This window comes from Populus euphratica, unplaced genomic scaffold (genome assembly GCF_000495115.2).
Source record: "Populus euphratica unplaced genomic scaffold, PopEup_1.0 scaffold234.1, whole genome shotgun sequence".
NCBI lineage: Eukaryota > Viridiplantae > Streptophyta > Magnoliopsida > Malpighiales > Salicaceae > Populus > Populus euphratica.
This window is the reverse complement of record NW_011499928.1, coordinates 763,316-780,369: the sequence shown is the minus strand read 5'-3', so window position 1 is coordinate 780,369 and position 17,054 is coordinate 763,316. Positions and strand designations below refer to the sequence as shown.

The 17,054-nt window shown below is 30.8% G+C and overlaps 1 protein-coding gene across 1 annotated transcript in view; it reads right to left on the bottom strand.

Annotated features, from left to right (window-relative positions):
• LOC105135866 (salicylic acid-binding protein 2-like) overlaps window positions 1-9,351 on the bottom strand; it is a 16,298-nt gene extending 6,947 nt beyond the window's left edge. The window contains exons 1-2 of the mRNA XM_011040937.1: window positions 8,893-9,351; window positions 8,513-8,623 (exon numbers count right to left, since the gene is read on the bottom strand). Of these exons, the coding sequence (XP_011039239.1) occupies window positions 8,513-8,623; window positions 8,893-9,267 (486 nt within the window). The 5' untranslated portion in view covers window positions 9,268-9,351. The remainder of the gene's footprint in view (window positions 1-8,512; window positions 8,624-8,892) is intronic.
• Between the last annotated feature and the right edge of the window lie 7,703 nt (window positions 9,352-17,054).

Below are 17,054 nucleotides of genomic sequence, written 5' to 3'. Positions count from 1 at the left end.
CTTCTTCTTCTTCTTCTTCTTCTATTATTGTTGTTGTTATTGTTGTTGTTGTTCTTGTATTACTGTTATTTATAATTTATATAATTAACCTCTTTGTGGTTTGATTCTGATCTTATCGAGTTATTTATTACTTTGATACTATTGCACTTGGGAGAAGACATCAATCTTTTGATCGTTTCAATTACATGCCTATTTATAGGTCTTAAGTCCTAGATAATCAAGGAATTAAACTACTCAAAGGAAATCCTAATCTAACAAGGAATCTTATATTCTAATTAAACAAGGATTCTAATAAATTAGTATATTACAAATCTTTTTTTATCAAGGATTCCTACATTAACTAGGATTCCTTAACTAATATGAAAACTCTTACAAACTCTAAATCCTAGTTGATATTGTATTTCAATAGGGTGTGTGACTTGTGATAGCTGTGTTTTATGGACGGGAAACTAAAAGAGAAAGGCTAGGTTATTTATTTGAGATGAAAGGAAAACAAGTTTTGAAATTACTTGCCCTCTTCATCTTTGAATTAGAGGACAACAAGTGTGAGGTTTTGGTTTTTCTATGACTAAAAACAAAGGAGAGAGGCTGTAGGCATTCTTGATGACTAATGGTTAGTGAGGTTGTTGCCATTAATGAGAAGGTGCTCCTATTTAGTAGCGACATTGGTAGTTTCGTCATGAAAAGGGTGAGCTGCTGGGGGTCGATTTAAAGGCAGTGGTAGTGGCTATTTTTTTTTTTATATATATATATGTAATGGAGAGATAAGGGAGAATTTGTTTATGGTGTAATAGGAGAGGAGGAAAAGAATGGTTGGTGGAAAGGAATGACTAGTTTTTATGTTTCTAAACTTTCAATCAGATTCGTAACATTTTCAAATGAGATTAACTTTCGAGCTTCCACATCTTTAATTTCTTGTAGCTTACCTTTAATGTTATCAATTAAAGCAAAAACTTCATTGTAATTAATTCCTTACTTTTGACTATAGCTTTTTTTTTTTCTAATAGTGCATTGTACCTCTATTCTTCTCTTTTGACATTTTTTTTCTATATAGATCCACTTAATACCTATTGGCTTCTTTTCTTTTGGTTTAAAAACCAATTTCTATATGTTATTTTTATCAATTGATGCAATCTCCTCATCCATAATAATTCTCTACTTTTCATCTTTTATTGTTTCTTTAAACACTATAGGATCACATGTAACAAGATAATAATATAGTGTTACATTATTATCAATAGGATTAGTTACTTCATATAAGTTTCCAAAACTCCTTATCTTTCTTGATGAAGTTTTCACTAGAAGAAGAAGAAGTTGAGCTCATTAGTGTGTGTAGAGATATGACTATAGGTTCTTGATGATCTTCATATCTTTCCACATCTTTATCAAAAGTCTGTAAGAAGTTATATTTCTCACCATCCTTTACCTTTCAATCTCATTTTTCTTCTTTATTGAACTTAACATCTCTACTAATTACCATTTTTCCTTCATTAGGGTTGTAAAGTTTGTATCTTTTAGACTTTTGGTCATAACCTATAAAGATTATTCTTTTGCACTTATCATCTAGCTTGATCTTTACTTGATCATGTACATGCATATAAATAATTCTTCTAAAAACTTTTAAGTGAGAGACATTTGCTTTTCTTGTACTTTATACTTCTTATGGAGTCATGTCATTCAAGTTTTTAGTAGGACATCTATTTAACAAGTAAGTTATTGGCATCATTATCTAGGTACCACGTGTTCTCTTTGTCTTACATTCTCTCATTATGCACTAGTAGTAGAGTGGTTTTCTTCTCTTCTCTATCATAAGATTGTGTTTTTCTTAATGCTCTTGGTTGGACTTTAATAATCAATAGAATAATGACCTATATTTTTTATAATTATAGCATTTAACTTTTAATTTGTCAAACCTACTGTCAAATCTATATCTTAGATTGTCACTACCAATTAAACCGGTCAATTTGTTCCTTTTATTTGGTCGACCATTTGATCTATTAAGGTTGTCTTAGCCTCCTTTTCCAAATCCTCCTCTTTCTCAATGGAAATATCCAAAACCATCTTGTTTTGAAAAGGTTGTACACTCATATTATCTTGAATCTCATTAACTCTTTTCTCGTATGCTTGCAATTTTTTCATGAGACCTTATATTGAAAGAAAATCCATATTTTGTGACTCTTCTATCATAACCACCATATAATGGAACTTTTTTTGCAACAAGCATAAGATCTTCTCTACCACACCTGTCTCTTACATCTTCTCCTTATATCTTTTTATTTGATTGTATATGGCCAATATTATTACAAAATATTTTGAAATATTCTTCAATTTAAGTATATGTAACTTTTTGAAGTCACCACGTAGTTTTTTATAAACAATCTTTCTCACATTGTCAACTCTTTGGTTTGGTTCTTGCAAAACTTCTCATGCTTGCTTGGTGGTGGTTGTATTGGCCACTATTTTAAAAGTACTATCATCCAGACATTGGTGGATGATTGTTAGTGTTAAATAATCTTTTATTTGTGCCTTTTACACAACCTTTCTTTGGGTTGAAATCAATGTTGCTCCATCTTTAAGCTCTTCTAACCCTTTTCAATCGTCTCACATACATCTTGGAAACCTAGGCAAACTTTTATTTGAATACACTAAGTTTCATAGCTATTCTTTGACAACATAGGACATTGAAGTATAAAGTTTGAATAGACCATATTAAATAATCAAACCTAAGCTCTGAAACCACTTGTTGGAAAAGAAGGATAAGGTATGGTAGCTAATTTATAAGAACAAACACAAGAATAAAGCTAAGAAAGAAGAACAAGAACGAGAGAAATGATGTTTTTTATTTATAGTTTTCTCAAAGATACATATTTTTAGCTCTTCTCTATATCTCTTTATACTTGTGTATGATGCTTCCGATTACAAGTTTATTTATAGGCCTTAAGTCATAGATAATCAAGAAATTAAACTACTCAAAGGAAATTATAATCTAATAAGGAATCTAATATTCTAATTAAACAAAGATTCCAATAAACTAGTATATTACAAATCTTTTTTGTTTATCAAGGATTCCTATATTAACTAGGATTTCTTATTTAATTAATATTAAAACTCTTACAAACTCTAAATCCTAGTTGATATTGAATTTCAATAAGGTGTGCAAGTTGTGATAGCTGAGTTTTATTAATGGAAAACTAAAAGAGAAAGGCTAGGTTATTTATTTGAGATGAAAGGAAAAAAGTTTTTGAAATTACTTACTCTCTTAATCTTTGATCAAGAGGACAATAAGTGCAAGGTTTTGGTTTTTCTATGACTGGAAACTTAGGAGAGGGGCTGGAGGCGTTCTTGAGGACTAATGGTTGCTAAGGCTATTGCCGTTGATGAGAAGGTGCTCCTATTCAGCAGTAACGCTGATGGTTTCATCATGAGGAGGGTGAGTTGTTGGGCATCGATTTAGGGGCAATCGTGATGGCTGTTTTTTTTTTTTTTTAATGGAGAGATGAGGGAGAATTTGTTTTATGGTCTAATAGGGGAGGAGGAGAAGAACGACTGGTGGAAAGGAATAACCAGTTTTGGTGAATGGTGGGTCTTTTATGCTATGCATTGTTGAACCTGTTTTTTATTAAAAAAAATTATTTTAATTTTTTTTATTATTCCAATTTAATGGTGTCAAAAATAAATTTTAAAAAATAAAAAAATATTTTAATAAATTTTAAATCAAAAAGCACTTTGAAAAACAATCTCTAGCATACTCCCAAACATTCCCCAAGTCCTTTCGTTCATCAAAATTATAATGGTAAACTTTACAACCTTGTTTTTATTGGTCCTTAAACTTTTAATTTGTGCAATTCTAACCAATTTGAATCAATTTTCCAAAGTTGCTTTAGCCAAACCCAAAATTGTCCATCCATCTAACATTTTTACCACCCGTGAATTAAATACCTACTTGATTGTGATTCAAAGTGTTATTTTATTTTTTATTTTTTATTTTTTTAGAATTTTTCTCTATATGAAAAACTAGATATTTTGGATAACCTAAAATTAATTTATGACAATATTTAATTAAGAAGATCCATCCACACTTAAACTCCCGTTGATATCAACTTCATCCTCTTGAAAATTCCAATCATTTGTTGTAGCTTATCATGTATTGGCTTGCTCTCAACCTATTTGTTTTATTCAAATTGTCTTTCAAATTTTACATCTACTTTATTATTTTTTTTAATTTCAACTCAATCTTAAGAACTACTGATTCTGATTGTTGACTTTTTTATACTGTTAAAACTTCAATATCTGCTACCTTAATTTGTTATGATTCATTAATTGAATAAATCTAATGGATTTATAGTTAAAGTAACTGATTCCCCATTAACACTATTTTAATACCTTGCTTATTAAATGGTTAATCTAGATTTGTGTTGTATAATACTTGGTACATCAAATGCTTGATTCTTCATAGTCTTCGGTCGACATCGTTATTATGATAGGAACTTGATTTATTGTTAACATAAACTAGCAACATGAATGCTTGATGATATTTATAAGTATGGTGTTACTTAGATCAGATGATTAATATGATCATGTTGGTAATTTATAATGAGTTAATAACAAGAAATCATCCGATTGGAACCTCCTTTGTATGTGGTTTCCAGTTGAGTAATAAAAAGAGTTTATGTTATATTTATTTGAAATACCATTAGTGAATCCTATAACCTTGACATATGTTTTATTATTGTTTAATCTTTACATCAATATCACATCTCAAAACTCTCTTCAACTCCTTTTCTGTTATTATTCTCTTCAATTTTTTTTTATTTGTAATTTATATAATTCACCTTCCTATGGTTTGACCCCGGTCTTGCCAGGTTATTTTACTTTGACACTCCTGTACTTGGGATAAGACATCAACTCTTTGATCGTGTCATTCAACTATCAAACTCAAGAGATTGATTCATGTTATATTGTTTACTTTATGAAAGGAAGCAATTTTTCTCATAAGCTAAGGTATGAGAGATATTTAAACTAATATATAAAGTGTTTATTAGATGACATGTATATTAAACTAACTTGTATAAGAATTCTATATAGAGAATTACATGTGACTATGGAAAGACTCGCATGATAGTTGCGTAAGTGATTCTCAGACTTGAAATCATTAGGTTATCTTATATAAAGAGTGTTATATCTTGATTTTGCTACATGTTGTCCTAATCAAGTATAACAAATTGGAATATATTAGGTATAACATGAACTATATGAATATATTTAAGTAATTAAGAAAGTATTCATCAGTGTAGATGAATTAGAAAAAATGTTTTATTTTTTCATAAATAAAGTTGATTGTAAATCCTTATGCAAGGTGAAATGATACTTGAAAAGAGTTTTAAGTCTCATTCAATCAATGACTATGATGTTGAGAACTAACATGATTTGATATAGAAGACATATTCCATTCTATAATGTTTAAATCAGGACATTATTCATGAAAGAATAAGTTAAACAAACTTATAACTTTTCTAATATTTTGAGGATCATGATAGGTTGCTAAACGTTATCCTTGATCATAAAATATAATCAATTAATTATTGAATTGATAATAAATTAATTTGTTTAATTTATTTAATTCTATTTTATTTAAGATTGTGATTTTTATTTGGGCTAACTTATTATGTAACTTAATAAGTCACACATATAAGAACTATTGACTAGAAATTAAAATGAGATAATTAATCAAGTGTAACTTAATTGTAAATAAATTTTAGAAATTAGAAACTAAAATATAATTAATACAAGGGATTCAAATTCTAGATCTAGAAACAATCAAATAATGACTTGATTAGATAAACATATAAAATTAGCCTAAAATAATAGATGTGATCTTATTTAAGAGGCATATTGGTATTTTGCAATTTATAGGGTTTTTAGATTTTCTGATAAATAGAATATTATGCCTTTTATTACCTTTGGTGTGATGTGAAAGGTGAGTAAAATACAGTACGTAAATACCTAAAAGACAAAAAAAAAAAAAGAGCTAGCACTCAAAGGTATTTTAATTTATCTCTTTTAAAAGGATTTAAGAGATTCCTCACTAAAATTTAAAGTGGATTGCTGTTAGAGGCTGAATAATTGGATGACTTATATTTTGCGACAATCCAGACTTGAAACAAATATTCAAAGCTGAAAAAAACATTTGATATATAGAAAATCTTCATATAAACCCTAAACATGATCTTTGGAGCTCCTAATTTTAAAAAAAAATTATAGTTTCCGCTACATGTATATATTTCAAGAAACCCAACATGAACATTATTTGCTGAGATTTTTTTATTTTTCCAACCACTTTCTTCCCATTTTACCTGACTCTAATGACTCATAAGCGTCAAGTTTAATACTCGAATGTGATTTCTTCATTCTTTGAACAATTTTGTGAATTTTTGTGTTACATTTCTAATCATATATGTATGTTATTTTGAAAAAATTCATAATATATTCATGAATTTTTTCCTTTTCATATTTTATTATGTATGGGTGTAATATTAGCATAAAAGTATAATAGATATTTTATCATTTAAAATCAAACAACAATACATCTTATCTAAGATAGAATGTTTTAGGATAAGTTTCATTTTCTTTTAGCATAATCAGCTCATTTATTATAGTAGAGGATAAAATGCTTTGTTACGAGGTCTTTGGTTTTTTTTTTAATAAACAAATATGATCCTAAATTTTATTTCTTTACAATTTTATTTTTACAAGTTATATGATTATAGTTATCTAATCATAAGATTTTTTTTTGTTTTAAATTCTATCTCATGTATGATGTGTTTGAAAAAAATTCAGCAATTAAAAGTAAGTATTGATATTACAAAATAAAATTTTAGATTATAATATTTTTAAAAAATGTTTAAAAAACAAGAACTCAAATTAATAAGAAAAAAACTAGAGTCCTTTTCATTTTTTCAACTAAAAAAGTGCAAAAACATTTATTTGATCTCTAGAATTTAGATTTTTATATGTTTGATCCCGATGATCTATTTTATGTTTTAGCCTTGAATGTTGAAAGAGGATGGAGAAAGTCGTTGGAAAAGAGAAAAGGAGAGAATGGCTTTGGAAAAGATGAATATCCAATGGTAGTTATATATATATATATATATATATATATTTTTCTTTGTTTAATTATTCTTTAATTTTTTGCTTACAATCAAGTTAAAAAAATATCAAGTCATGATATTTTTTAACTTATTGAAACATGCTTTTCATCTCTTGATAAGTTTATATTTTTTAAGATAATATTTTTTATAAGATAATTTTTTTCATCAAAACAAATAAGAATCATGAATAAGAAAAGGGAGTTTTGATTGAAGAGATATATTTTTCTCCTTCTTAATTGAAATCATTAAAAGTTTAATGATTATTTATTTTAATTTCCTTTAGTTTTTATTAAGTAATATTCTACTAATAAAAAAAACATGTTTTTGTCAGAATAAAACTCATCAAATTATTTTAAGTGTCTTTGATTAAATTTAAAAAACTAAGGTGAAAAAATTGATTTTATTTTTTGTAAGTTTGGGTAACCTAAATGAAAACATTGACAGGTCATTCAGTGCTGAAGAGAAAAATGGATACAATTTCATTTCATCTTTGAAAGAGAATTGTGATTTGTCTCAAACCATATGGGTTAAAATGAAATTAATTTAATTATCCTCGATTATATTTTGTTGTTGTACCTTTGAGATATAATAGACTAATAAGAACTATAACATAATATAATTTTTTTCAAAAAAAAAGTTTTATTTATTTTAAATGATTCATAACTTTTTAATTTAACAAATTCATAAAGATATATATATCTTATTATTATTATAATTATCAGTTTCAAAAAAACAAAAAATAAAACACACACACACACACGCATGTGTGTGTCTATGTGTGTGTGTGTGTGAGGGGGGGTTAAAATTTAATTATTGTTTTCAAATAATAATTTGTTATATATTATTTTTTTCAATTTGATTTTTATTATTTTGATTCTTAATATTTTTTTTTCTTGATCATTTTGTTAAAATTTTGATGGTATTCAATTTTATTTTTCAATTATTTTTTTTCTAATTTAAGTCTTATTTTATTAGTTGTATTTAATCCTTTTATTAGAGTTTTATTTTTTCTTGCCCTTGGTTTTATTCATTTCTAATAGCTACGTATGGTAAGTGAAAAGTTCCAAGTTTGTTGTGCATGGATGGTATATAACAATAGTGCAGGCAGAGAACATAATATAAAACATCGAGCCAGACTAGAAATCAATCTTGTTTATTATAAACAATACAAACCAATCATGTTTATTATAAATAAAACAAATACAAAAAATACAAATACAAAAAATGAAGACACGTACGGTGCGGTTGCAATAGACTGAGATCCTGCACACAAGAAAAATATATCATCACTACAATAGTTATTACAGTCAAACAGATCAGTCCAAGATCGAAAATCGATTTGTAATCAGATTTATGAACCGTACCTCAGGGGAGGCAAGGCTAAAAGCAGTGGACTTCATGAATGCCTCATATCCCGTGGTTGAAGACACAACACTCTGCCACCCTTCTGCCACGGCTGGGCTATTTTCAATAAACTAACAGAAAAAACAAAATGTATAAGGGTTTAATTTAAAGTTAGAGATGATTGGTAATGCCTTTACATTTGCATGTTTTCTTGTGCATTAATGCTATGAATATTGCTTGTTGAATTAAGCAAAAGGTTTTGCCCGTCATATCTCTGCTCAGTGGGTTGTGTTGTTGGACCCTAAACAGAACAGATCCGGGCACTCGTTGTGTTCGTCTAAATTAAAAGCAATCAATTAAAGGGCCTTAATTAAATGCAAAATAAAATAAATTGCGGTACCTTCTCTAACATATACGATGGCTGGTGCTCGGTATCAGGCAAGAATGCTGTAACAAAAACAGCCAGGGAAATCTTCTCTGGGAACTTCTCCATAGCAAAAGCCACGTTTAAGCCACCTAGACTATGAGCCACCAATACAACCTTTTCATTTTCAGCTAAGTTGGCCATGAACTCGATCAAGGGCTCGTTATACTGATCAAAAGTAACAACTTCTTCCAGTGTTTTTGTGTTCACCCCTGATGCACTCATGTCAAGGGCTGTGACAGAGTGGCCAGCTGCCTCTAGGATTGTCTTCACCTTGTACCATGCCCAAGCTCCTGAAGCTGAACCATGGATCAAAACAAAATGCGTTGTTTGATTGTTGCTATCTCCCATTTTGTTGTTTTTTTTTGGTGATTGATAGTGCTATAAAAAAGGTTAAGGCTTTTGGTTTTGCTTGACTGTACGTAATATTTTCGTAATGCCTTGATTGTGCTTCGTAATGTCGTTGCTTGGTGGTATATATAGAGTACCGTATGTTGAAAAGTTGAAAGTGAGGAATGTCACATGTTTTTTTTTTTTTTTTTTATCAAGAACTCCTAGGCATTATTTTCTTTGACAAGTCAAGTCATGCGTTTCATCTTTGATGGCATTAGCATGCAATGGGGAGGAAGTGTATAAAATAATTTTGAAATTCAAGAATTAAATACACATGTTCTTGATGAAAAGTAGCCAAGTCATGCTTTCTTCGTTGAAGAACTTCAAATAATATGACCAAGAAGATAGCTTGTCCTTGGAGAAGTTAACTCCTCAAATACAAACCCAACTCTTTCTTCTACTTTTCTTCTGTAAATTCTTAGGAAAATTCTCATAGACTCGTGATGAAAAGCAGCCATGTTTTCTTCGTTGAAGAACTTCAAATTAATATGACCCTACTTTGAACATGAGTAGTCGTTCCAAACAATTTAATGTTTTTACAGGAAATCTATTTCGTTTCCGTAACCGGATCGATCCGTTCAACGATTATCTTTTGAATTAGTTGTTTCATAGATTGGAATAATGAAAAGTAAGAGATGTCCGAGTGCTAATAACTGGATATGATCACCACCTAAGTTTACCTTCACCCAAAAAAAGGAGTTTTGACCGAACGTGATGACGATGAAAAATACTTTCATTGTTCCTTTACTTTTCAAATATTTAATTAGATTTTTATAACAATGGGTATCCTATTTTTACCCTACTTTGAACATGGGTAGTCCTTTCTAATTCTTGTAACATTCCTTCTAAGCCAAAGAGTTGTTTGCCTCCAATTTATGATTTTTTAAATTTTGTCCCACCCTTTATTTTTTTAAAAAAAACACACAACAAATTCCGGATCTGAAGTTTAATAATATATATGTACTTGCTAAATCACTACCGTAAATTCGCTTAATAGCAATGGATTTATTGACGAAATATTTATGTCGGTAATTTAAGATCGAAATTACCGATAGACCTTTTTCCATTTGTAATTCAGTTGATAACTGTCCGTTGGTAGTTACTGACTGAATTACGGACGAAAAGTTCAAAATAAAAAAAAAAGCTGGTTGCTGACATGGAGGTTTTGACTGTGTTATTTTTTCCGATGAAATCACTAACGGATTCCAAACGGCAACCCCGTATAGTGACGTTACCAGTTCACCGTTTAAAATGCCGACAGGATCACTGAGGGATTCGAAATGGCAGATCCATACGGTGACATGTCGATGTTTCTGTTAGAATAGCCGTCGGACTCATTGACAGAATAATCTGTTGATGAAACCGTCGAAAAAAATTAATATATGCTTTCTTTTATGTCGAAAAAAATTAATATATGCTTTCTTTGCCGACCCTCTCCTCCCCTCCCCTATTTCTCCTTCTTATTCCTAATCCCAACTCTCCCCATCTACAAACAACTAGCCCCCCTCCCCCCAAACAAAAATCTCCCTTATCTCAGCATAACAAGTTATATTTCTTGAAGTTTTGTGGTCATAGCATCCATGTTCTGATTTTGTCGATGGATTTTATCAATTTTTGTAAAATTTTATCTTTTTAAATTTTAACATTTAAATGTCAATTTTATTATTTTTTTAGTGTATGTATTTTGTTCATAGATGTACATGTTTTATTGTTATTTCTCAAACAAACTTGTGGTATATGAATGTATAATTTTATACCTCTTATGGTTTGTTTTAGATTTTGTAAGATTGTATTTGTTTGTAAATTGTTAAAACTTTATGGAATTATCGAATTACATGTGCTATTTTGAAATAATTAATAGCTTGCTTATTGGGTCTGTTTTAAGTTTTATCAATGGTGTTACGGAGTGATAATTTCTATAAATTTATATATATTAATTTGTATGAATGTTGATAGATGAAAATGAATATTTAATATTTATGAGAAGTTATGATTCTCAAGGCAAAGTAATATTTTTGCAAGTTTATTTACCTAACTTAGTTAATTAATATTTGATGTCATCATAATTTTATAGAGGTTCGGTATAAGTTATGGATGATCGTTCATGAATGTATCAAGATTCACCCCAAGGATTGCAGATGATGGATTATTGTAACGGGGTTCGGGGTTTTATTAATTTCATAACATCTATTCCTAGAAATTTTACTGGAGGTGATATTAGGTGTCCATATAGTAAGAGTCAAAATAAAAAGTATCTGCATTCAGATGTTATAATGATGCATTTTCTACACAAACGGTTTATGAAGAATTACCAGTGTTGGTATGCACATGGAGAAGTATTTATTAGTAAGAGGAGAATGGAAGAAACGGTGATTGGGTCAATTTCTAGTGCTAGGAACGTGCATGAAGTGGCAAATGACAACATTAATCCTTACAAAAATATGGTTATGGTTGCAATGAGAATGAATCAAGGTCATGTCAGTCAATGTCCAATCTTAGAAGAAAAACCTAATGTAAATATAACTATGTTTTTTGATTTGTTAAAAGATTCTGACGAACTATTATGGAATGGCTGCACAAAGCATAGTAAATTTTTGGTCATAGCATAAGTGTTCACCATCAAGTCAGATCACGGGTTAAGTAAGGCCAGGTATGATAAAATTATTGAACGGGCAAAAAGCATTTTACCTGAAGGGAATATGCTGAAAGAGAACTTCTATGCTGCAAAGTTCATGATGAAACCCCTTGGTTTAGGATATCATAAAATTGACATGTGCCCTAACTTCTGCATGTTATACTTCCTTGAAAATGCTGAGATGATCGAGAGCATTACATGCTAGCATTCCCATTACAAACCTAGAACTAGTAGGGAAAAGACTCTTGTGGCATATAAAAAACTTAGATACTTCCCAATCACACCTAAACTGCAAAGATTATTCATGTCACTAAGGATTGGTGAGCACATGACATGGCACCAAGCACATGATGCGGTTGATGGAGTGATGGTATATCTTTCTAACAGCGAAGTATGGAAACGCTTTAACAGTGTTCATCCTCACTTTCCAGCTAAATCAAGGAATGTGCATCTTGGGTTATGTACAAACGGATTTAACCTATTTGGGTCATTTACTGCTCTTTATTCTTGTTAGCCAGTCATACTCATAGTTTATAACTTACTACCGGGAATGTGTATGAGGCCGGAGTTCATGTTTTTATCTACTGTCATACCCGGTCCAACCAACCCAGGGTGGAATATAGATGTTTGTCTTCGATCGTTGATTGATAAGTTGGTGCAGTTGTGGACCTCCGGAGCTCTGAGTTATGATATATCGAGCAAAAAAAATTTCCTTATAAGGGCAGCTTTGATGTGGACTATCAATGATTTTTCAGCTTATGGAATGCTTTTTAAATGGAGCACGTATGAGAAACTCACATGTCCATATTGCATGGAAAACAATAAGGCATTCACTCTAGCAAATGGAGGTAAAGCTTCGTTTTATGACTATCACCATCGTTTATTGCCACTTAATCACAGGTATAGAAAGAACATAAAAGATTTTTTGTTGGTAGAGTTGAAATAGATTTGCATCCCCACATCTTTCTGGCGAAGAATTGCATGATATTATATCAGAGTATGGAGACATTGTGTAAAGTTTCCTGTTTTTGGTTTGACTCATAATTAGGTAAAGCGAAGTATCTTTTGGGAGCTTCTTTATTGGGAGACCAATCTGCTCCTCCATAACCTTGACGTCATGCACATAAAAAAGAACGTATTTGAGAACATTTTCAACACCGTCATGGATGTGAAGAGGAAGAAAAAAGACAACATCAAGGCTAGATTGGATATAGCTTGATACTGTAATCGTAAAAATATGGAGTTAGTTTATGATGAGTCACGGATCGCAAAACCAAGAGCAAGCTTTGTGTTAGAGAAAAACACGCAATTGCTAATCTACAAATGGTTTAAGAGTCTGCGTTTTCTGAATGGACATGCATCAAACATATTAAGACTAGTTAATATAGAGGACTGTCATAACCTAATTTTGGGTTATTCCCCTAAAATCATCTTTTATCAAAATAAAAAATAAAAAAATAAAATAAAGGCTGGCAATGTGGAGAATACATGTCGGGGAATCAAGCTGCAATTTTTTTAGGAAGTTCAAGGCCTAATTTTACCCCATTGTGCCCAAAATGGAGAAAAAATGTAAATTCAAGGTCAAATTAAATGATTATTAGATGAATTTGCATAAAAATTAAGTCCCAGGATATAATTAAATTTTTAGTAGACCAATTTGATTTAATCATGGGTCAAATTGAATTTTAATTATGTTTAAGAGTTAATTTGGGTCCAATTGAATGATTTAATTAAGCGAAAGGACTTAATTATACTTTAAATGGGTCAAGTTAATTTTATTTAGGGCTTAATTGGTGATAAATTAAGTTTGGGGGCCTAATTTTAGCTTATTTGAGAAGATTGAAATTTTAAGAGATCAAATTTAATTTTTACTAAGTTAATTGATCGAAATTAAGTGCCAAATTGCAAGAAAATTAAAGTTTGGGGGTCAATTTGGGGCTAAATTGAAGAAATTTGAGACTAGGGATGATATCGCAATAGGCGTGTAACTTCGAGGCTCCAATTAAAGTTCATTAGGGCCTTAATTGAAAAATTTTAGGGTTAATTAGGGGTTCAATTAAAAGCAATTGAAAGAGGAAGGATTGAAATGAATTTCGACCAAAAACATGATTTTGGCACTGTTTATCTTCTTCTTTAAATCCCTGAAATAGCTGGTCCAGTTACCTAATTTTTAGCTATATTTAATGTATCTAATATCCACCAAATTTGCCAAAACTTGCATGAAACTAATCACCAAACATCCCTCTACGTCCGGGTATAGTCGGCACCGGCTCACTGGCAAATAAACAGACATGGCACCACCCCAAAGAGGCCAATTCAGGCAGCCTGCAGTTGCAAAATTGACAATTTGACAGTGCGTCATGCCTACTTTGAGCCAACAGTTAAAATATTTTTCATCTGAATTAAGAGCTAAAATTTTTCTTAACCAGTTTATGATTATGCATTAGGATTTGGCCAACATGTCAAAAATCTTTTTCCAATATTTTAGGATCTAGATGTAGACTTTAATATTTGTGGGGTGTAAAATTACACGATAAAGCACACCCTCAGGTATTAAAGATACAAGATATAAATAAATGCGATGTTAAAATTCAGACTTTAAAACAGTTAGAATTTAACCCAATAAGGTAGAGACTCTCTCGCGAAGATAAATCTGCCTTGAGCCTTAGAAAGACCAATAGATACTCGACTCAGAAAAAAAATAATCAAACAACAATGCAGCTTACCTTAGGTAGGGTGTACTGGGGGTCATGCATCTTCCCGTTGCACAATCAGTCCCTTACTTAGACTCTCGTAGACCATAGGTTTCTAGTGAACATAATACTAGGTGGCAACTCCTAAATATTAATCATAATTTTATGATTAAATCCAAAACCCTTTCCAACACATAACACTTCACATAGGAGGTACGACAAAATCCTCCACCATTGCCAGACGCTCGCGCACCCCTCGATAAGGATTGCATATTGTATGGAATGAAGAGTCATGACTATCATGTGTTTATGCAAAACACTTATCCCATTAGCTTTTCATGATTTGTTGCCAAAGGGAATATAGGATGCATTCACGGAGATCAGTCATTTTTTCATAGATATATGTTCCAACAAGTTGAATGTTGAGCACGTTGGGAGGTTTATAACGAATATTGTCGAGACACTATACAAACTTGAGATAATATTCCCTCTATTATTTTTTAACTCAATGGAGCGTCTCCCTATACATCTACCATTTAAGGAAAAAGCTGGAGTACCAATTCAGTATAGATGGATTATCCATTTGAACGGTTAGATATTACAGTTGCAGCACGTTGGGAGGTTTATAACGAATATTGTCGAGACACTATACAAACTTGAGATAATATTCCCTCTATTATTTTTTAACTCAATGGAGTGTCTCCCTATACATCTACCATTTAAGGCAAAAGCTGGAGTACCAATTCAGTATAGATGGATTATCCATTTGAACGGTTAGATATTACAGTTGCAATGTAATTCATATATAAAAGTATTTTTTATGTTTTTCTTAATTGAAAATACTTGACTAATTCAATGCAGATACTTGTTTAATCTCAAGAAAAAGGTTAAGAACAAGGCTCATGATGAGACTTCGATATGTGAGGCTTATATTGTAAAGGAGATCTCAACATTTATCTCGTACTATTTTGAACCTCATCTAAGAATGAGAATCAATCGTGTTTCACGGTATGATGATGGCGGTGAAGTGCCTTCCAATAGAAACTTGTCAATATTCTCCAATACTAGACGACCCATACCTAAAAATATCGTAAGAGGAAGATATTTGTCAGATCTAGAGTTCAAACAAGCACACAATTATGTTCTATGTAATTGTGATGAGCTGAGACCTTTTATTCAGTAAGTTTATATATGTGTAATACTAATTAAACTTTATTAGTAATATACTGTAAATTATATATTGTTATATTATACACTTATTATCACTTGTAGGCAACATCGATAATATTTGCTTTCCAATAACTCACAGCTGACCGAATCCCAGATCTTTCAATTATAAGATGAACAATTTGTCATGTGGTTTAGAACACATGTTAGCACTATCACAAACTCATCCTAACTTGCAAAATTACTGTACATATGCATGTCATTACAAGATTCTTGTTCATTTATTGTTTATTGATGTACATTACATATATACAAGGTTTATCAAATGGGAAGGAGTGCACCTAAGTCATTGTCTTCACTATGCTTGGGGTCTAAAAGAAAATTTAAGTGCTACAACGGGTATTTTGTTAATGGATATGTTTTCCATACTGAAGAATATGGGCAAGGAAGAAAGACATACAATAACAGTGTTTTTGTTAAGGGATCCACTAGTAGTGAGTTAGAAGTTGACTATTATGGTAAATTAGAAAAGGTCATTGAACTACAATATCATAACAAGCAGAATATAGTGTTTTTATTCAAATACTATTGGTATGAAACGACTGACAGAGTAATCAGAGTTGATCCGCACTATGGTCTAGTCGAACTTAACTCAAAAGCTAGACTCCGCAACATAAACAAAATCTTTGTTTTCACAAAGCAATGTTAACAAGTTTATTACACATACACCCCTTCAATTAGAAAGGATCAATTAAGAGTGGTTTGGTTGTTCGTTTAAAAAACCAAACCCCGGGGTCGTGTCGAGGTTGTTCAGGATGAGAACGAAGACAAAAGTGTGTGAGATGAAGTCTTTCAAGTTAGTGAGTTGGTTAAACCATATCGAGTTGCTACTTTGATTGAATTGCAAGAAAAGTTCAAATTTTCATGTTTTCGATGATAGTCTTGTTGATGTTGACGCCGAGGAGTTGAATGTTGTTTTGAGCTCCAGCGGACAAGCAAATGTCGATGAAGAAGATGATATCCATATTGAAGATTGCGATGAAGGTGATGACTATTCAATTGATGATGAAGAAGAAGAAAATGTTGACTAACTATCAAAATAAAGCCCTGTGTAAAACCTTTTTTCTTATGTAATTTAAATTATGGATGATATATTTTGTAATAGAAAATATTTATTGTTTAAGCACTATTGTTATTATTTTGTGCGATGAACAATTTATCAATTAAGTTTTTACAGAAAAGGTAAATAG